Source organism: Grampus griseus (assembly GCF_964374135.1).
Source record: "Grampus griseus genome assembly, chromosome: 16".
NCBI lineage: Eukaryota > Metazoa > Chordata > Mammalia > Artiodactyla > Delphinidae > Grampus > Grampus griseus.
In genome coordinates, this window is record NC_139010.1 from 40,096,108 (window position 1) to 40,118,821 (window position 22,714).

General features: G+C 44.2%; 1 protein-coding gene across 2 annotated transcripts in view; it reads right to left on the reverse strand.

Moving 5' to 3' along the window:
- The window catches only part of VSTM4 (V-set and transmembrane domain containing 4), an 86,808-nt gene that overhangs the window by 19,494 nt on the left and 44,600 nt on the right, over window positions 1-22,714 (reverse strand). Inside the window, exons 6-8 of one of the 2 annotated variants that reach the window (XR_014297874.1) lie at window positions 7,005-7,111; window positions 5,572-5,633; window positions 4,707-4,815 (exon numbers count right to left, since the gene is read on the reverse strand). Coding sequence is in view for 1 of the 2 variants with exons in the window: in XM_082673549.1 (XP_082529675.1) it covers window positions 5,572-5,633; window positions 7,005-7,111 (169 nt within the window). In the remaining variant the exon portion in view is untranslated. The remainder of the gene's footprint in view (window positions 1-4,706; window positions 4,816-5,571; window positions 5,634-7,004; window positions 7,112-22,714) is intronic. The other variant, XM_082673549.1, reaches the window with a different exon arrangement.

Sequence of the window (22,714 nt, forward strand, 5' to 3'; positions counted from 1 at the left end):
CTTGGGGGGAGCGTGTGTCAATATCACTCTGGAAAGAGCGGCTGGGTGACTGAAGGGCTCTGTGGCCTGTGACCGCTCCAGGAATGATGCTTTTATGGATTTTGTGGCAAAATGCAACAATTACAGAATTAAACACCTAAACTGGTACCAGACCCCAAAGAAAAGATGTTGCCAAATTATTTTCTAAATTACCCACTAAGGCCTGTGTGAGTCAACAAGTAGCTATTGACTTTAGTTTCGGCTGCCATCAAGACTTATTGATGTGAGAGAGAAATATTGACCAAATTGAGACCAAGGTCAATGCTGGCCTCCTGGGAAAATAAATCTTAATATTAACCGAAAACTGCAGACGCTAGGCCTGGTATTTTTGACTCTAAACTGCTGGTCAGACAGAGGTCCACTAAAAGTCAGCTCTTTACTTCACTGTGTATTGTTATAGGTGCAAACTGGTCTCCAAATGGACTCGTTTCTGGAAAATTTGGTATAAAAATTTCAAGCTTTTTCGTATCTTAAAAGATTAAAGGACAATTGGTATTTAAGAACTGTCATGGGTGATATTTCCACAAAACAAAGAATCCATTTTGAAGTGCAGATAAGTGCCCCGACTTACTTTCTGTGAAAATTAAGAATTTCCTATGTTGACTCTCCATCCAGAGGGGCATACCAGCTCAAACAAACAGACAAAAACTCAACCGTAAAAACCTGCAGTTAAGACCAGTTATTTTTGAAAATGCTGTTGAATCTACTTTGTTTATAAGTGGCCCCAAATTGCTTAAGGCAAACTGCTTTTATAGCTGTGGACTCAAAAAAGTTGTCCATTCAAGGCTGCTGACACTGCCCCATCTACTGGGTCAGCAGCACTGTCTTCATGGGAGATGAAACACTACCCCCTGTGGGTTGTTGGAACTTACTTTTCTGAAACAGAGTGTTTGTGTGTCCTCACAGGCAAATCTGGGAGTCGGGGGGCTTATTGTGAGATGACATGCAAAATATGTCCACGTGGTCCATGACACGCAAAATGCGAATATGATGACATGCAAAAAGTGCTTTTTCTTATATATCCCTGGGATATATCAATGGAATGTCAATAAAGAGCGGTTTCTGTTGTTACCAGGGGTAAAAGATTGGATTAGAAACAACAGGCCCTGAGCAACTTAGAACGTAAGATGGGGGAAATTTACAAAGTATAATCATTCTTGAGGTTGTTGATGAATATCAGGATTAAGAATAAAAGATCTGGAAAAGATACACACATACACACGCAGATGTGCAGTGATATGGACAGCCGGGAGAGAGTGAACTCACACTATCTGGGGAAACTGACCTCAACGGATGGGATGAAGGATGTTCCAAGGAAAGTTGATAGTTTTAGCCTTTGTGTTCAGTTGAGTTTCCCAAAGTCTACTGAATGACCAGAAATCTATTAAAATCAGCAAAAATTCCACTGCTACATTTGAGGACAAGACAGTGTAGTCAACAGAGCAGAACTGATAAGGAATTTCTGATGATATGAACCAGATGGAATCACACTGTATGAAAAGCCCTTCAGGACCCACAACTCATTGCAGGCAAAAGGAGGCTTTCTTTGGAAAACAGAGGAACCATCCTGTCTAGGAGAACAGCAGAAACCTGGGCACAGACTAGGAAGGTCAGGGGCAAGGCTGAGCCATGAGAGGATGTCAGAATCATGCACAGAGATCCAGGTTCCACTCTGAGACAAGGCTTCAATTAAGCTGGTTAAAACCTTACACTCTGGCTTCAGAAGGACAAAGGTTCAAGTCCTGACTGCAGCCCACAAGCTGCATGACCTTGGGTTAGTCGTCCATCTGTCACCTTACTGACTCCGAGTCTCACTGTGCCCATCTACAAAAGCACAATGACAGAACCTACTCCACAAAGCTGGGGTGCAAAATCACACATCCCCATCCTCTTGGACACTGCTCTGGTGTGGAGAACACAGCAGTGACCAGAGCAGACAACCTCCCTGCCTTCATGGACCTTGCATTCTGAGAAGAGAAAGGCAGGTCATAGATACATGTACGTCAGGGTGCCTCTCATGGGGAGTTCCTTCAGAGGGTGGGTGGTGTTTTATATAGAGTTTCAGGAAGGCTTCTCCACTGAGCTGATATTTGAATAGAGACCCTAGGGGGTGAGTAATAAGCCACAGACATAGCCTGGAGAGGACGGTCCAGGCATATAAGACAACAAAAGCCCTACCAGAACATGCTTGGTATGGTTAAGGACTAGCAAGGAAGACAGAATGATGGGAGGGGAATGAGAAAGGGGGACAGTGGTAAAAATGATGTCAAAGAGGTCATGGGGGCTAGATCATTATAGGGCTGCGCTGTCCAATATGGTAACCAATAGCCAAATGTGACTATTAAGCTCTTGAACTGTGGTTCTGAAATGAGATGTGCAGGAAGCGTAACATACACACTGGATTTTGAAGGCTTAGCAAAACAATAAGCATTAAAATATTTCATTAATAACTTTTATATTGGTTATATGTTTAAATGATAATATTTTGATATATTGGGTTAAATAAGCCATACTATGAAAATTGGTTTCACCTGTTTGTTTTTACGTCTTTAATGTGGTTACCGGAAAATTTAAATTACATGTGGCTTGCATGATATAAGGCATTAGAGGCCACCGTAATGAGCATGGCATTTATGCTGAGCAATGTGGGAAGTAAACAGAAATGCACACAAAGTGCTTAGCATATTTCCCAGAACAGAGCGGAAAATGTTTAGGAAACTAGAATTCCATTCACAGACAAACTACTCAAATGTAAAGGCAAATATATTTAGGGGGGAAGACACTGGATTCAAGAAAAAGTAATAACAGAACGAATAAAAGTTAAGTTTAAATAATTGTTTGGAATGTAGTGATGACGTATAATGAAACTGGCAAGTAGTGATTATGGAAATATGAAACATAAAGTTAAATAAAAAAGAATCTGACAGGGCTTCCCTGGTGGCGCAGGGGTTGAGAGTCTGCCTGCCGATGCAGGGGACACGGGTTCGTGCCCCGGTCCGGGAGGATCCCACATGCCGCGGAGCGGCTGGGCCCGTGAGCCATGGCCGCTGGGCCTGCGCGTCCGGAGCCTGTGCTCCGCAACGGGAGAGGCCACAACAGTGTGAGGCCCGCATACCAAAAAAAAAAAAAAAAAAAAAAAAAAAATGAAAAAAAAAAAAAAAGAATCTGACAAAAAAGAATGACAGATAAAATTGGATCCATTCCTAAATTCCAAATGGATCAGAGAAAAACAGGCAAAAAAAAAAAAAGGAAACCATGTAAGTATTTCACTGTAGCCATCCTGGTAGATGTGAACTGGTTTTCTGCTTCTAACCTCCATTCCATGACACCAATGAGATTAAATACTTTTCATGTGCTGACTGGCTATCTGTATGTCTTCTCTGGTGAAGCACATGTTTAAGACTTCTGCCTATTTTTTTGTAGTGTTGCCTTTTTCTTTTTTATTGATTTGTAGGTGTTCACAAATGCTAGGTAAGAATCCTTCACCAAATATACACGCGGCAGGTACACTCTCCCCATAGGTGGCTTCCCTTTTCAATCTTGTACAGATATCTTTCATCAGAATAGACCTTCTAAATTTTAATGTAATCCGAGGTTTTCAATCTTTTCCTTTATGGCTCATACATTACACGTCTTGTTTAAAAATCTTTGCTTGCCCTGACCTTATGTAGATAAGCTAATTTTAGGAAGTTTTATTTTTACCTTTACTTAAGTGTACGGACCTTCTCTAATTAATCTGTGTCTGTGTGGTGTGAAGTCCAGTTTATGGATCATTGTTTTTCATGTGGAGATCCTACAGACCCATCACTGTATACTAAAAATATAACCCTTTCTTCACTGCACTGCAATGTCACGTTTGTCATAAAATCAAGTGACAATACATATGTAGGTATGTTTGGGGCTCTTTATTATGTTCCTTTGGTTTATTTGTCTATTCTTGTGCTAATACCATTACTTACTATACAGCTTAATTACTATGGCTTTAATATAAATCTTGTGAATTGGTATATAAATTCTTCACTTTGTTTTTTTCCTTCAAGATTATCTTGGCCCTCTGCAAGGCCAAGATAATCTTATTATCTTACATACACATTTTAGAATTGGTTTGTCTGTTTCTCTGCCTCTCTCTCCCTTTCTCTCTTTCTCTCTTTCACACACAAATACACAGCTGCTGAACAAAACTGGCAACAAAGTAAATAACAATACGATTACAAACTTAAAAGAAATGAAATCTTCGTGCATCCATACTGATATAAAGAAATTAGTGAATAAGTCAATGAGGAAAGGGATCCAGCTCTTCCTTACAGAAGAATTTCAAGTAGTAAATGGAGATGGATTGAGGAAAACAGAAAATCACCATCGGTTCACCATAGTAATAAGTGCTGCAAGCAAAATCCTTGGATGAACACTAAAATGAGTAGACGAAAGTTCAAGGAAAAAAGGCTATTTGCACAGGCTTGATGTATCTCCCCTAAAATACCTATTAATTGCTGTGCTGGTCTTCATATGTGTCCACAAAGTCTCTGAGACCCCTCCCTGAATTCAGGAGATGCAGCTTCACTCTCCTCCCCTTGAGTGTGACCTGGACTTAATGACTGGCTTCTAACAAATAAAGTATGGAAAGGGAAAAACAGTGACTTTATACTGAAGGAACCTGGTAGACCCACCTTCACCAAGTGGTCACGGTCAACATCATAGCACGTCCGCTCCATGGGACACTATGAGAAAGGCATATCTCCTCTGTGTTGTTCTTCCCTCAAATCCATAACCTCATTTCTAATCATCAGAAAACCTCAGAGAAACCCAAATCAAGAGACGTTGTAAAAAATGCAGCTACTACTCTTTAAAAGTGTCAAGGCTGTAGAAGCAGACAGACGGAGGCGCTGGTCCTGATTCGAGGAGACTAAGGAGACAAGACCACGAAATGCAATGTGACGGCCTGGATGGGATCCTGCACCAGAAAAAGAACATTCGTGGAAAAACTGCTGAAACCTGATCCAAGTCTGGAGTGCAGTTAATGGTAATGTGCTGACGGTAACTTCTTAGTTTTGACAAATACACCATGGCTATGTGAGAAGTTAACCTTAGGAGAAGCTGGGCGAAGGGTAGACGGGAACTCTCTGTACCATCTTTCTCACTCTTCCGTAAAACTGAAGTTGTTTCAAAATTAAAAGTATAACATGTTTTCTGGAAAGTTCTTCAGCAATCTCTTCAGAGTGGTTATCAAGACAAGTTTATACAAGCTGGTCCACTTTCTATTTTATACGTTTCTGAGTGCGATTTTTTCCCTTCTTTTCAAAAAAGGAGCATTGATAATGATAAGTAATTCCATTTGGATCTTTAAAAAGCCACTCTGTGGGAACTAGCTACGGAGAAAAGCTCACTCAAAAGCTGACCCGAGAAGAGAGAACGCCTTTGCTTGGGAACAAAGCCCCAAGAACGCGGAGCATGTTTTCAGTCAATAAAGGTACTCCTTGGACCAGCGCTGTGTTTAGGGCTTGAGGGGACAACACAGAGACTGTGGTTACTCACCAGGGCGACTTTCCTTTGTGGCTTCAGCAGCTTTGGTTTATGGAACGGGGCAGCGATGGGAGCTGTGGAAGCACATCAAAGGTTTAGTCTGCAATTCCTCCCAGGACTCTTAAAACCCACATATCACGAGCACCACGGACAGAGAGCCTCGGACATAGGGCCACTTCCTGTCCTCGTATAGGAACTCTAGTTTCTGATCCAGGTAACAGCTGGACTGGTGCCCCTCGGGGGAGGGTGATCCTCTCCTAACCTTTGGATACGTCATCCTCTCCTCTCAACAAGGTCAACAAAACCACAGCATAAAACACCGCCAGCTACAAAGAGGTCAGATGTGCAGGTGAGAACCCGGTGCACTTGGTAAAGGGTGAGGCTGGGACCGTCCCTGGGGCTTCCTCCTAGTTGCATGCTAACGCTGACAGCGGTGACCTTTGACCCTCACAGCTGCCTTATTGTCTCCATCTAACAGAGGAGGAAACCGAGGCTCTTCTTCCAACATCATGTAACTACCTAGTATTTAGATGAATTGGGACTTGAACTCAAAGCCAGGCTCAACCACGTGGCTCTCTGAGTCTCATTTTCTTCTTTCGTAAAGCAGGGCACCATCTATGCTGACTGAATGAGGTGATACAGCAGTACAATGCCTGGCACAGAGCAGGGACAGCTCCCTTCCCTCCCCAGACCCACAAGTGTCACGCCTCGCAGGACGCTCACGCCTCCCAGCCCCTTCTGTCCACCCAGTATACGTACAGTCTCAGCACCACTGCCTTCCACCACAGGGCGCAAAGGGTGCCAAGGGGCCATCCTTTGGGAAGGATGGGAAGCCCCAGTTGAGGGATAAAATGGATCCTGTCTTGTTCTTATTCACCTGGGCAACCCTTGTATTCCTAACTGAAAATCAAATCCTTTGATGTAGGACCTTCTCCTAAATTGGCCAGTTATTTTAGGAACGATGTATAAACAGTTTTACTTCTCACCTCAGGAAATGTCCATCTTCCTCATTTATGTTGCTCTAAGTCGTAACTGGAATCAAGTAATAACCCTCATTTTAATCCCCAGAACAAATCCAAAATAAATTACACACCTGGTTTTTATCTTTAGGAAAATCATAGAGCCTTCTTTCCCTTGAACGAACCGAGAGGATGCTGACACCCCCTTGGCCCACTCTGCTATGTGCAGAGAACATTAGTACTTCAAAGGGAAATACACTGTGGAACAGCCTGTAGAGGTTGACCCCTGCTAAAGCCATGCGCGTCCAATGGCAATGCCCCCAGCCCACCTCAGGGACGGGGCTCAGTTATGACCAGAATCTAGGTGGGGTTCTCCAGACCATATAATCAGCGATGTCACATCCTCCACCTGCCTACCCTCCTGTTCTGATCTCACATCAGACCCCAGGTGCTCTCCACATGGATGACTGCTGGCTGGCTTCCTACCTTTGGCAGGGACTGCGGGAGGAACGTCAGCTTTTTCCTTCCGCCTCTTGCCCTTCTTGGGCTGCAGTGGGACCAAGCTGGTCACGCTGGTGACAGTCTCCCCTGAGCTGGAGAAGAAAAAGGTCCTGGTGAAGGCAAAGGCAGGCTTGTTCCGGGGAAAGGAAAAGGAAGCAATAGTCTCCGGGTACCCCATGTACCTGTGTGTAAGGCAGGGTACTCTTAGAGCCGGACTGGGATCACTCTGTGCCTAGCTCCAGGATGTCTGGAGGTCTGGTACTGACCCTTGGCTAAGGACGACGAGTCGAGCTAGTTAGGGATTTGTAACGTGCTGTGTAAAGTTCTAAAATCTCTGGAGAGACCCAGGGCCGGCTTGCCTACATTGTTTTGGGATATATAGATTGTGTGTATAGACTGTTTACACCTGGTTAATGGGTTTACACAGTCTGGCTTGGTTACATCACCAGGAGGATATTAAGAGATCACTAAAAACTTCTCCTTGAGCTCCCCTAAAACCAACGTTCCTCGCACACATCTTTGTGGCTAACAATCCAGAGACAGAGCAGCACCTGTGCAAGTGAGAAGGGACCCTGGCGAGTTGCAGCTGGGAGTCCCTAGGGCCCCGCATGATTGTTCACACTTTCTCCTCCTGCTGTATGTACCTTCACCTTTAAGGTAAAGACTGAGTTAGACCTCAGGAGTGTTGTGAGTGTTTTCAATTATCTGGGGGGTTACCTGTGTAATCACTGTAGTATCAGATTCTATGTGTTACCGTTATAACCCAAAGTAATAGGTAAGCCTTACATTACAGGTAACAAAACCAAGATTCAAAGATGCTGAGTGACTTGCTCTAAGTGACACTGTTTGTAAGCAGACAACACGAAAGCTGCAAACCCAGACTGGCCTGATGTGAAACCTGTTCTCCTTGCTACCTGTGGGGTGGAGTCCAAGCACTTCCTTGAATGGCCATCGTCTTATTTCAAATGCACCCTATGGCTCCAGCAACCCAGAGGGCAGCCTCTTTTAGAATCTCTCGTCCTCAGGCACATATTCCAGTCAGGTAGGTACAGTTACCAAGAGAGGCTTGGTAACTCCCTTGATCTCCTTAATACAAAGGATTTCTAGAACTCCATAAGATATGACCTAATAGTCAAAATGAATGAAGGTGGTAAACAGTTTTCACACAAGAGGAAAGGCTCGTACCTAGGAAAACATGCTAAAACTTCTTCAAGAAAGAGAAAGCCAAATTAAAATGTACTGCACTTTCTTTCTGCACATATCAGAATGGCAACAACCAAACTTAAGGCAAAGCACTCTTTCGGCAAGGGTGTGAGGAATTAGGCACTCAGAAGTATTGCTGGTACAAGTGTAAACCCTTCCTGATGGAGGGTAATTCGGCAATCAGGATCACAGGCGCTATCAGAATTACAGAGGCTTATACTCTGTGACCCGGCAATTTCACTTCCGGGAATTTATTCTGTAGATATCCTTGCATGGGTATGAAATGTACATATAAGTCATTATAGTCCTGTTGGTAATAGCAATAGATTAGAAACAACCCAACTGTCCATCAGCGGGGGACTGGTTAAGGAAATTATGGTGAATCCACAAATCCACACACGGGGTCCTTTGTAACTGTAATGAGGGATGAGGAAGCTATTTATACAGGGATAAGAAAAGATACATTGTTAAGTGAAAAAGCTAGGTGTTGGACAATGTGTAAAATGTGTCATTTCTTTTGTATAAAAATACAGAAAAATAATATATATTAGTATTTATGTACACAAATAGAGAAACTTTGGAAATATTCACAAGAATTTAAAAATAGTGGTTCCTTAAAATGGGGGTGCTGAGGAAATAAACAGAAGGAAGATTGGACAAGGAGAATTATTTATTATTATTATTACATATTACATAATATAATAATAATAATATAATTAATAATTATATTATATAATATATTATTATATAATATAATAATATGAATTATTATTACATATATTTTTAAATTATTTAACTTTAAATTTTAATTATTAAATCATGTGATTGTATAATCTTTGAAAAGCAGTAAATTAAACACTAATAAATATTTACATATATTTAATAAAAGAAAACAGACTATTCTAATATAGTCCTGGAGTTTTAAAAATAAACAAAGACTGAGTCACGTTGTGGGGAAATTTCCAAGAATACAGTTCACACTGAGAGTCCCCAAAGATAGCTTATTTTTATTGGGAACAGAAATTCTAACTGGCCATGGCTTTAGAGTACAGGCTCAACTGTGTAAATTTACAAATAGCCAAAAGGGATGTGTGTTTACAAAACTCTGGCCACAAAGAGAAAACAAGGGACCAGAAACCCTCAGAACTGTTTAAATACACAACCACACATACAGCTTCATTTCCTAGCTTTTTAAACTCTTGAAATGTTTATTTTTTCTGTCCATTATAAATTAATGCACGTCCATGTTTTAAAATGGTAATTACAAGCATGGAGACGAAAGAAAATAAGTCTGTCATAACCAAAACATGATCTTCATAAATATTTCCAGCCTTTTTCCTCTTCCTTGTTTTATTTTTTTAAAAAGACTTTATTTTTTAGAGCAGTTCTATGTTCACAACAAAACTGAGCAAAAGATACAGAGATTTTCCATAGACCCCTGACCACCCCCATTATGAACATCCCCACCAGAGTGGTACATTTGTTTTAATTGATGAAACTACCTTGACACACATCATCACCCAAAGTCCACAGTTTACATTAGGGTTCACTCTTGGTGGTGTACATTTTATGGGTTTGGACAAATTTATAATGTAGCCATTACTGTAGTATCATACAGAATAGCTTCCATGCCCTAAAATTCCTCTGTGCTCTTCCTGTTCATCCCTCCCTCCCCCACCCCTGACAACCACTGATCTATTAAATGTCTCCACAGCTTTGCCTTTTCCAGAATGTCACATATAGTTTGAATCATACACTATGGAGCCTTTTCAGATTGGCTTCATTAACTTAGAAACATGCATTGAAGTTTTCTCCATGTCTTTCATAGCTTGACAGCTCATTTCTTTTTAATGTTGAATAATATTCCATTGTCTGCATGTACCAGGGTTTATTTATTCATTCATCTACTGAAGGACATCTTTTTTGCTCCCAAGTTTTGGAGATGATGACTAAAGCTGCTGTCAACATCCATGTGCAGGCTTTTTGGGGACATAAGTTTCAACTCTTCCTTGGTTCTTATACATTGTCTTTTTTAAAATAATATTGGGGCTTCCCTGGTGGCGCAGTGGTTGAGAGTCCGCCTGCCGATGCAGGGGACACGGGTTCGTGCCCCGGTTCGGGAAGATCCCACATGCCGTGGAGCGGCTGTGCCCGTGAGCCATGGCCGCTGAGCCTGCGCGTCCGGAGCCTGTGCTCCACAACGGGAGAGGCCACAACAGTGAGAGGCCCGTGTATCGCAAAAAAAAAAATAATAATATTGTATTACAATTTTGCATCCTTCTTTTTACTTAATCTACACTTTCCATATTGTCACATCCTCCCACTATTCCAGTGAGAAGACATGCCCATAGTTTACTTAGCCTTCCCCTGACATCTAAACATCTAATTTGGTTCCCAGTTTGATATACAAATAACATTGCTATAAATATATTTGTGCATAATGGTTTTCCATTCTTAGACTTTTGTTTTTGGATTCTTAGACCTGGAAATACTAGTTCACAGAGGAGGATCATTTTAAAGGTTATTCAATACCCACTGTCAAAAAAAAAAAAAATACCCACTGTCAAAATGATTTCCGACAGGTCAGTACTACTTTATAGCCTCTTGGTCAATGGATGAGGGCATTTATCTTTTCATCCTTTTTAACATCAGATTTATCAGTTTAAAAAATTTCTCACTTAATGAAGAAAAATGTGATATGTCCTTTTACTTGCATTTCTTTGCTTGCTAGGAGGAACATTTCCCGTGTTTGTCTGTTTCCTTATTTATGAATGATGTATGGACACCTTCTGCTATTATTTAGTAGTATTGTGAGTCATTCTTATAGATTTGTTTGCATCTTTGACATCCACCTGACAGGCTTATTGCAAACATTTCCCTACTTCTGAATTTTGGCTTTTTGTTAAATGCATGGTCATTTGTTTTTGCTAAAATCGTTTGATAGTTTCTTTTTGTCTATTGCCTCTGAGTTGGGATTATCTTCCCCAGTTGCACCTCACATCCCGCAAAATCAAATAATATTTCCCCTTCCTCTTCTCTTTTCTTGGCTTTAATTCTTTAGCTCTTTAATATAAAATGAAAATTTTGAGACATCATAAACGTAGGCCATTATGCCCAGGGCTTTCAGTAAGCTGAAAAAAGGTCTGCTTTGTCATCACCATTCTCCTTGAAAACAGTAAAACTGCACTAAACTAAATTTAGTTCTACTTCATACCTCAATCATGAGCACTCAGATACAATGAGTCACCACAATGACATACGATAGACAGTGATTCCCTCAGAACCTTACGTCTCGCGTTGAGCCAGCAGGGCTGGTAGGAATTTTTGACTGTCTGTCTTATGATTCACTTACGAGAAAAGTTATTCTACATCTTGGGTTGCAACAGGACTGTATTTTGTGTCTGACACAAGGGAGTGGGCATTGCTGGAGCCAGTCAAACCAAGGAAGATAGAAAATAGGCCGGAAACTCCAGCTAAATTAGAGAGCTGTGTGATCGGAAAGAAGTGCTATTTGTGGGGAACAGGGCTGTTTTTCTGGCTCCAACAAGGGTGGGGCAGGAGGCGCACATGTGGGACCCTTGTTGTGACATGTACAAAGTTCCGGCCTGGCCGCCTCTCACAGGAGTCTCTGTCCCACAAAGACTGGGCACCTCTGCTCGGTGGCACGTAGTGGCTGGATCTAGCAAACGGGCACTGGACAGGGGCAGAAAGCCTGCACTAAATCTGCTTCCACTCTGACTAGAGAGGTGATACAGGACAAGTCACTCACTTCCCTGGGCCGCATCCCCCAACCTGTAAGATGGGAAGATGTACCCTTGATATCTATCTCACTGGGTCATAGTTAGGGTCAGATAAGAAAGCTCAGCCTCAATTAGATGGGGCATGAAATGGCTAAACAGCATGGACCCTAATCTCCAGCGTGTAGATGCAGTAGGGGGGTAGGGGCATGTCATGGTGTTACCCAGGGAAAACAATTTTGCTACTTGGGTATCTCATGATGCCATGTCTTGGCCCTGAGGGGAAGCACAAACTTCAACTTAAACCTTGATCAGAAAATCTTTCTGCCAAGGGAGCACAGTGCACCCTCCTAGAGCCACAGATGTAGCAGTGCTGTACAAGTGCCAAGCAGGACAGAGCAGGCGAGCAGGGCGTAGAGAAAGGCTGAACCCCTGAGCAATGGGTGGCCACTCCAGGACACTAGGTAAAGCAGGCAACCTGGATTTTACCAGACACTGAACAAATTGTGAGCAATCATATTTTGCAGAAGCTAAAGTTAATAAGAGCTATGTCTGTCTACCCTATGCAAAGCACTGTGAAAAGTACCTGATATCCATAATCTCTGACCCGCCCAGATGGGAAAATTAAGCCTCAGAGAGGTCCAGGCAGGAGATCTGGGATCTGATCCGGGTGGACCTGCCTCCTTGGCCCTGAAGCTAGGACTCTGAGCCCAGCCCAGACAACAGAGAACAAGAGAACTAGGGAAGGAAGAAGGCCAATCAAGCCAGATCTACAATGGCTGCTCTAGGCTTAAGCCAGCTCCCCAAAAAGGTACCGGAAGGCGACATCAGCATTCCACTGCACTTTCAGTCTATACTAGATCCAGGACTGTTACAGCTGCTCGAAGCCCTGCCCTGGTGGGAGGAAGAGGGGCCATCCTGAATGCTAGGGTCCTGGAGGCAGGAGCAGTGATTGGTGCCCAAGACCAAAGGCCATCCTGGCCCAAGATTGGGCAGAGAAGGAGGGGAGCACATGCCTGTCCCTGGGATTGTCTGAAATAAACAGTATCAGCGGCCCAAAGGAGATGGGTGTGGCCAGGCCAGCCATGTGGAAATTCTGTGCCTCTACAACGAAGTGTGTCTGGGAGCAGAAAAAAAAAAACAATAGTATAAACTGAGAGGACCCCACCAAGGAACATTTTTAAAATGAAGAACCAAACACCCAGGCACACCTTGCTTTCATAAGTGAATGTGAGCTCAACGCGCCCTCATACCGAACCACACAGCGCCTGTGCATAAGGAGTGCCACCCCTCCATCAAATAGCTGCCTCACTGGGACACACCAGAGGAGCAGTTAACTGTTCCCACCGAGGAGCATTCAGACACCCAGCCTTCATCCCCCAGGTGCCTGGTGTTTCCCTGGATCCAGGACAAGCTCGGTGCCTCCACATATGAACTATGCCCCCTTGGGGTCTGTTCAACCCCGTTTCCAGTTGAATGAGCAGAGGATCCTCATCCTGGCAGAAAGCTGTCCGTCACATGCTACAGAGGGATTCAGTGTGGCCTGAACTGGGATGGCTGGGATGCCAAGTGTGGTCTGTCGGGCAAAAGATCCCGACCCAGAAAGCCCTCCACGAGCAGGGCTGAGGAAGATGTGCCAATCTGGCCCTGCCAGCATCCTTCTGGGCCTGCCCTCCCTGAACCCTTCCCGCTCCCACACCAGCTTTGAAAGTCAGTGTTTCCGTTGATTCATTTTACCTTCCGAAGTGTCCATGTGCTTCCTTTCCTCCAGCCTGCACACCTCAGTTCAGACCGTGAGAACTCACCAGGACCCCCAGAGGGCTTCCTCAGTTCCTCTCCGAGCAGCTCCAGGCTGCCTTTCCAAGACTGCCCGCAACACACTCATCACCCTATAACCTTGTACCTTGCAATGTCAAGTGTGGAATCTTGCAGGAGGAACGCAGGTCTCAACAACTATGTTAGCATCTCACTGTCGTTTACAATGACAGGTCCCCCGCCCAAGGTAGCTGCCATTGATAAAGGCCAAGGACTAGTGCAAATAGGGCGAATTTCCTGACATCTCGCTCTAGGCTTTTGAAAGTGCTCCACGGGCTTTCCTTGCCACACGAGGTCAATCAACAGCACGTGCCAAGGAGCTGCGTACAAGTTACAGAACTTCACTTTCGAGGCAGACGAATGGTGCCTCCCTTGAGATGACTCTTTCTCATAAATGAGTAACACGTGTCAAGCACGTAGAACTGCATCTGGTACGTTGTGTCACCTATGACTATCTTACCAGCATTATGATCATCATTATTATGGAATCTGCTGTCCGAGTTCTTGAATGGGGACTGGACAGACACGGCAGGGTTCTCAGAAACCTGTGCCAGAGCGGGCGCACCGAGAAAGGACCTGCAGGCCCCGGGGGTCCTGATGCATTACTTTCTGCTGCTTTCATCCTATGTATGGCATTTTGTGAAGAGCACCAGGATAAAAGCTGCTCCTTCGTGAGGCAGCTGCCAAGGCACCTCCCTGTCCACAGCCTCCCCATGACCTTTCATCATAAACGGTTTACATCACCTCAGAGGTTCTGCCGGGCCTCACCGTGAGAGCTCGTCCTTCCTGGTCCCTGCCAGTTTCACAGAGTCTGCACAAAGGCTTGGAGGTGGTTTAGTCTGTAAGTTTGAAATCTCTGAACACTAACTGGTAAGGTCAGGAGGTGCTTCCTTAATATTGGGTGGGCCAAAAAGTGCCTTCAGTTTTGTAAGTAAAAATAAAAGACACATTTTTCATTTTCACCAAGAACTTTAGTGAAAAACGTATTCACCCTTTTGTTCCACTACCTTCTGCCATTTTTCAGGCAAATTCATAATTCCATCTTCCCAAAACTTTTTTTTTCTCAACATCCTTATTGGAGTATAATTGCTTTACAGTGTTGTGTTAATTTCTGCTGTATAACAGAGTGAATCAGCTGTACGTATACATATATCCCCATATCCCCTCCGTCTTGTGCGTCCCTCCCACCCTCCCTATCCCACCCTTCTAGGTGGTCACAAAGCACCGAGCTGATCTCCCTGTGCTATGCGGCTGCTTCCCACTAGCTATTTTACATTTGGTAGTGTACGTATGTCCATGCCACTCTCTCACTTTGTCCCAGCTTACCCTTCCCCCTCCCCGTGTCCTCAAGTCCATTCTCTATGTCTGCATCTTTATTCCTGTCCTGCCCCTAGGTTCATCAGAACCATTTTTATTTTTAGATTCCATATATATGTATTAGCATATTGTATTTGTTTTTCTCTTTCTGACTTACTTCACTCTGTATGACAGACTCTAGGTCCATCCACCTCACTACAAATAACTCAATTTCATTTCTTTTTATGGCTGAGTAATATTCCATTGTAATATTCCATTGTGCCACATCTTCTTTATCCATTCATCTGTAGATGGACACTTAGGTTGCTTCCATGTCCTGGCTATTGTAAATAGTGCTGCAATGAACATTGTGGTACATGTCTCTTTTTGAATTATGGTTTTCTCAAAACTTTTTACCTTTCTGAGCAAAAAACTGTCCCAGGTGCCTTTTACAGTCTTCCAGGGAATTGAAATTTTTTCCATTAAGATGATTTTGTAAAGTAAATGGAAATCTGAAGGCACAATGTCTGGTGAATACAGCGGATGAATCAGAACTTCCCAGCCAAGCTGTAACAGTTTTTGCCTGGTCACCAAAGAAACATGCGGTCTTGCATTATCCTGACGGAAGATTATGCGTTTTCTGTTGACTAATTCTGGTTGCTTTTCGTCGAGTGCCACTTTCAGTTGGTCTAATTGGGAGCAGTCCTTGTTGGAAATAATCGTTTGGTTTTCTGGAAGGAGCTCATAATAGAGGACTCCCTTCCAATCCCACCATATACACAACATCACCTTCTTTGGATGAAGACCGGCCTTTGGTGTGGTTGGCGGTGGTTCATTTCGCTTGCCCCATGATCTCATTGGTTCCACCTTGTTGTACAGCAACCACTTTTCATTGCCTGTTACAATGTGTTTTAAAAACAGAACGTTTTCATGATGTTTCAGTGGAGAATCGAGCGTGGAAATATGGTCAGGAAGGTTTTTTTCCCTTAACTTACGTGGAACCCAAACATCAAAGCGATTCACATAACCAAGCTGGCGCAAATGATTTTCAACCCTTGATTTGGATATTTTGAGTACGTCGGCTGTCTCCCACGTGGTATAATGTTGATTGTTCTTAATTATTGTTTTGATTTGATCGCTATCAACGTCAGCTGGTCTACCTGACCGTGGAGCATCGTCCAGTGAGAAATCTCCAGCACGAAACTTCGCAAACCACTTTTGACATGTTCGATCAGTCACAGCACCTTCTCCATACACTGCACAAATCTTTTTGTGCATTTCGGTTGTGTTCTTACCTTTCTTGAAATAATAAAGTGTAATATGCCAAAAATGTTGTTTTGCTTCCAACTTCAATATTAAAAAGGCTTCACAAAAATCCACCAATTTTGATATCTTTTTTTTTTTTTTTTTTTTTGTGGTACGCAGGCCTATCACTGTTGTGGCCTCTCGCGTTGCGGAGCACAGGCTCCGGACGCGCAGGCTCAGCGGCCATGGCTCACCAGCCCAGCCGCTCTGCGGCATGTGGGATCTTCCCGGACCGGGGCACGAACCCATGTCCCCTGCATCGGCAGGCGGACTCTCAACCACTGCGCCACCAGGGAAGCCCGATATCTTTTTTTAAATGCACGCTGATATGACAGCTGTCACATACGATCTAACAAAATTGTCTCGAATGAAGTTAAAGACAACTAAGTGCTACTAGTGCCATCTTACGGAAAAAACCGAACGAACCTTTTGGGCCACCCAAAATTTAGCGGTTCTATGTAGTGTTGGTCTTAGGTCATAAGAATAAAAGCAAGGAGAGGTCCCTGGGATTACCTGCTCAGCATCCACTCCCTGCCCCCTAGGGCTGAAGGCACATGTTTGGGTGGCACTGACCCCCACCCCCTGCTCGGCACAGTTTTATCCTCTGGCCTTACTGCTTGGTTCAGGTTGGTCCCATAACAGTGAGTTCAGTTGTGTTTGTTCATTAGGAAGCAAGATGACTCCTTCATGAGGCCAGGGGTGAAAGCCGTGCTGCCACCGTTCCCTTCCCAAGGGGAGCTGGCCTGGCCTGAGGACACATCAAAGCCTGGAGGCAGCACTGCCCAGAGAAGGGCTGGGAGCAGAAGCCACTGCCCTAAGGACCCTGCGCCCCCCGGAGCAAAGCCCACCCACTGCAGCATCTCCGGTCAGGTGAGCCAGCCAAGTTCCTTCCTGGGTAAGACCATCTGAGCTGGCTTTTCTGTTACCTGGAATCAAAAGGTCCGTAAATAGTAGAGAGGGCTAGCTCTTCATCTAAGAGTTGGCAGTTTTATTCATGTTCTTAATCTGGGGAGAGTAATTTGTACCTTGCAGGGTTTTTATGAGGATCAGAAGTAAATCCCATAAAGTGTTCAGCTGCAGAGGTACACGGGCGCTCCCTGAGTAACCATGAGGAATTAGCCCGCAGCCGGTATTATCTCACTGAATCCTCACAACGACCCTGAGCCACAGGGACAGAGGCAGGTTTGTGCCCATTTTGTGGAGGGTGAAATATTCCCAGAGAAGCTGAGTGACTGGCACAAGCTGCTGAGTGGCACAGCTCAAACTGACACTAAAACCAAGTAGATGTTTGTCACGTTATTCCAGGAATAACAACCGGGTCCCATCACACAGGCCTGTCCTCCTCATGCCTGCCTCTGCCTAGGGCTCTGGAAGGAGGGAGCTGAGCCTGAGCCCTGGGGTGGGGCGAGAAGACTGCACAGCAGTGATGTCAGGGATGCAGGAGGAAGGTCAGGAGACACACGCCCAAGTCTGCTATCCCTGCCCTCGCCCCCTTGCTTGCTCAGCTGAATGCAGACAGAGGCTCAGACACCCACAAATCCATGCCTATGACCAGAGGGATGCACTTTTCAAAGTCAAGGGATGCAGGGAAGCTGCAGCCACCCCCAGCATTGATAGCCAAACCCTTCCCGCTTCTCCTTCCACTGCCTTAACATTTCTGCAGCATCTACTTCTTGTTCATTTGTGTGAATGCCAACACCAAAGCTCTCACAGTCAGATCCAAGCTTCCCAGCACACCTATGCTAATGTGTGAGCCCTGGAGCCAGGTGGCCTGGGCTGGCAGCCCTCGCTGTTCTTCCTCTCACTGGCCAGGAGACCTCACCAACATCGACACTTTTTGTATTGGTTTCTCATCTATAGCATGGAGATAATCACAGCACCCACTCATGGGGTTGTTGTGAGGCGGGAAGAAGATGGTGTGTGTCCCATGCTTAGCACTGTGCCAGGGCATGGCATTTAATAACAGTGTGGCTCCGTTATTGTTATTACTATGATGACTGCCATCCCCTGGCATCTGGCCCTGCCACCAACTCCAGCCTCACCTCCCTGCTGCTCTGCCCTGAATCTGCAGGGTTCCTCACCTCCATGGACTAAATCCCTTCATCCGCTGTGCTTTTCTCTCCCCAGTTCTGTGTGCTGCCCTCCCCCAACCCTCTTCTCCTGTAATGTTCTAACTCACCCTTCAAGACTTGGCCCAGATTTCACCCTCAGGAAGCCTTCCCTACCACCCACAGACCCCTGGGACAGGGTTAGGAGCACCTCCTCTGGGTGTCCGTGACAGCTCCGTGGGCATCCCACGGGTGCTGCCACGGTCTTGTTTCTCTGGGTCTCCCACTAGAGGCAGACCTCAGGGCATGGGCTGTGTGTTATTTCATCCTTGTCTATGGGCCTTACAAGCTTACAGAAGAATCAATCGTAAGTACTGACTGAATAATAACAGAACCATTTGCATAGAGCTCACCATTTACCTGTTGGAAGCACTTCATACAGACTAACTCATGAAATCCTCCCAACACACTATATGCTAGGACAATTATTGCCCTCATTTTATCAGAGAGGTTGAAAAATTAGCTAAAGGCACACAGCAATCAGTGGCAGAGCCCAGATGTGAACTGAGGCAGCCTGGCCACAGAATCTTTAACCATCACAGCAGATTGCCTTTCACAGAAGGAATAAATGTTTTATAACACTGCTACTATTCAATATTATACAAATGAAGCAAGTATTTACATATCTTAGTTTTGAGCATATATCTTCATATTCTCTTTGAAATCACATCTCTGCCTTCACTCTAAATCCTGAACAAATCACTTATTAAATCCCATACTTCGACTGTGGGAGTACGTTTAAAAATCTCTGATCGTTCAGAAAAGAATGAAAAATGCTTTAAACTAAGCTCATAAAGTACAGTAAAACTGTGTCTGTAATTTATCCAACATGTAAATAGTCTATGGCCCTGACTCTTTATCCTTGAGAAAGTGTGTGCGCCAGAAAACATGAAGCTTATACAACTTCAGCTGTAACTGCATCAGCACAGGTGACACAATGTCCATTTTAATTGCTCCCATTTGCAAAAATTTAGTATCTCAAACCCATAAGAAGAGGTCAAGCAAAAGGTCAGGAAACATACTGGCTGCGAATCGCCTTTTAGGTGCCCCCGTCCACCCTCTTGACAATTTTCTTGTACTTGAAGAAAGGCACCTGATGCACTGAGGAGGTATCATGGTATGAAAACACATTATAACTCTATGAAATTGGTGGCATTTCAACTAAAATCTGGTTTTCCGGGACTCTGGGGTACAGTTTCATACCTACCAGTTGAGCTGCTCTCAGGGCTGCTTTCCCCAGGAAGGGCACGCTTAAAATCTTGCAGAATTCTGAGACGCTCACTAAGGCCTGGGTCTCTGCTCCGGGAGACAGCACTCTGCCATCAGAAAGGAACTGTCCCCAGCCCCAAAGGTCAAGGCCGCCCCTCCCAGGAAACGGCTACTTCCGACTTCAAGGATGACACACATTCGAGATGAGACTTGTTTTCCTTCTGTTTGAGCTTCTCTCAATAAGTCATGGAAGTCCCTAGAGTCCCCGGGTTCTGCCCCAGTCACTTGGCAAGGTCCCTGTCTCAGTGACCACAGCCTCAGCGCCAGCATGTGGCCTCTTCCTGAGGGTCCCTCCCCTGCCTGAGGGTTTCTGTTCCTGGCATCTTGTCCTGGTCCTGTGCTCTCTGCCCGTTCTCCCTTAGGAGGAAGTGGTCAGAGGACAGAGAAGGACATTTGTCCCGATCACAGCTTGAGACTCCAGGGCCCGGCTGCCCACTGCCACAGCACAGATGAAGGAGCCAGGATCTGGGAGCCCTCTGGCACAACAGGGACGGAACAAACAAAAAAATGCCTGGGCTGCAGAGGCAGAGAACAATTCAGGTCAAGGCCAGTTAAAATGGCAAGGATTGACCAGTTCACAAGTGAGGCCCCGTGGCAGGGAATGGGCTGCACTAGGTCAAATCAGCATGAGGTTCTAATAGAAAGATGAATGCAAGGCAGAAGGGCACCCGCTACCAGGTTCACGGGGGCAGACCTGGCCCCTGCAGGGTCCTGGGGTGCAGTGGACTAGAAGAGGCAGGCTTTTCCAGAGGCAGATCTGTGGGCTGGCCCAACAGGAGACACGCCAACAGGGAGCGCTCAACTCAGGCGCCCAACCAGTTTCACTGACAGCACCAGTGGGTAGAGAGGGCAGCATTTAAGCGGGACTCTGTGGTCATCTCTGATCTCTGGCAGGCATCGCAGTGCTGGGGAGACCAAACTGTAATGCCCACCAGGCTGGGGTGACATCTTCGCTGTACTTCCAGCCTCAGCACCAGCTCTGAATAGGTGCAACTGAAGGGGAAGGCCAGGGAATGGAAGGAAGTGGAGCCCAAACTCCCGCACCGCTTGCTAAGAATGTAAGGCCAGATGCTAGACCACAGCATGCAGATCCTGAGAAACACTGGCAGGCTGGTCCCTCCACAGCCTCTGATCACCTGAGCCATAACCTTCCCCCACGCCTGAAATGCCGGCCCTTGGAGCCTTTTCGGGGCATATGCTTTAAAAAAGAAACAAATTGCTTTACTGAAGCATAATTTACTCCCCATAAAATTCACTGATCGTAAGTGTACAATTCAATAATTTTAGTAGATTTATAAAGTTGTGCAACCATCACCACAATACAGCTTTAGAACATCCCTATCACCCCCAAAACTATAAATAAATAGTTATTTATAGTTAATCCCTATTCAGCCCTAAGCAACTACTTATCTACTTTCTGACTCTATAAATTTCCCTTTTCAGGACATTTCAAATAAGTGGAATCACACAATATGTAATTTTTTGCATCTGGCTTAGTTGACTTAGTACAACGTTTTTGAGGTTCACCGCTGTGGTAGCATAGATCAGCAGTTTCTTACTTTTTATTATCAAATCGTATTCCAGTGAATGAACTACTAAATTTTGTTTATCCATTCACCAGTTGATGGATGTATTTAGATTGTTTCCAGCTTCTGGTGATTATGAATAAAGCAGCTATGAAAAGCTGCATGCATGTATTTGTGTGGACATATGTTTTCATTCTCCTGGGTAGATTCCTACCAGTGAAACTGCTGGGTCATATGGTTAAGTCTATGTTTAATGTTTTAAGAAATCACCAAACTGTTTCTCCAAAATGGCTACACCATTTTACATTCCCACCAGCAATGTACAGGGTTCCAGTTTCACCACAACATGGCCAGCACTTGACATTGTCTATCTTTCTACGATAGCCATTGTAGTGGGTGTTCAGTGGCACCACGTTTTGGTTTTATTCACACTTCTCTAATGACTAATCATATTGAACATATTTTCATGAACTTGCGAGCCATTTATGTATCTTCTTTAGGGAAATATCTATTCAAGTCTTTTTTGGCCATTTTTTTAAATTGAGGTATAGCTGCTGTACAATATTATGTAAGTTTCAGGTGTACAACATGGTGATTCACAATTTTTTAAGGTTATACTCCATTTATAGTTATTATAAAATACTGGCTATATTCCCTGTGTTGCACCATATATCCTTGTACCTTATTTATTTTATACATAGGAATTTGTACCTCTTAATCCTCTTCCCTCTCCCCACTGGTAACTACCAGTTTGTTCTCTATATCTGTGAGTCTGTTCTTTTTTTATTATATTTACTGGTTTTTTAGATTCCACGTATAAGTGATATCACACAGTATTTGTCTTTCTCTGTCTGGCTTGTTTCACTTAGCATAATACCCTCCAAGTCCATCCATGTTGCTGCAAATGGCAAAATTTCATTCTTTTTTATGGCTGAGTAGTATTCCATTGTGTATCTATACCACATCTTCTTTATCCACTCATCTGTTGATGGGCACTTAGGTTGCTTCCATATCTTGGCAATCATAAATAGTGCTGTTATGAACATAGGGGTGCCATGTATCTTTTCAAATTAGTGTTTTTGTTTTTTTCGAATATATACCCAGGAGTGGAATTGCTGGGTCATGAGGTAGTTCTATTTTAGTTTTTTGAGAAACCTCCACACTGTTTTCCACAGTAGCTATACCGACTTACCCCCCCACCAACAGTGTATGAGGGTTCCCTTCTCTCTACATCCTTGCCAACATTTGTTATTTTTGTTTTGATTCTAGCCATTCTGACAGGTATGAGATGATATCTCATTGTGGATTAATTTGCATTTCTCTGATGATTAATGATGCTGAGCATATTTTCATATGCCTGTTGGCCATCTGTATGTCTTCTTTATCCACTTTTAATTGTGTTATTTATCATGTTATTATTGAGTTGTAAGTGTTCT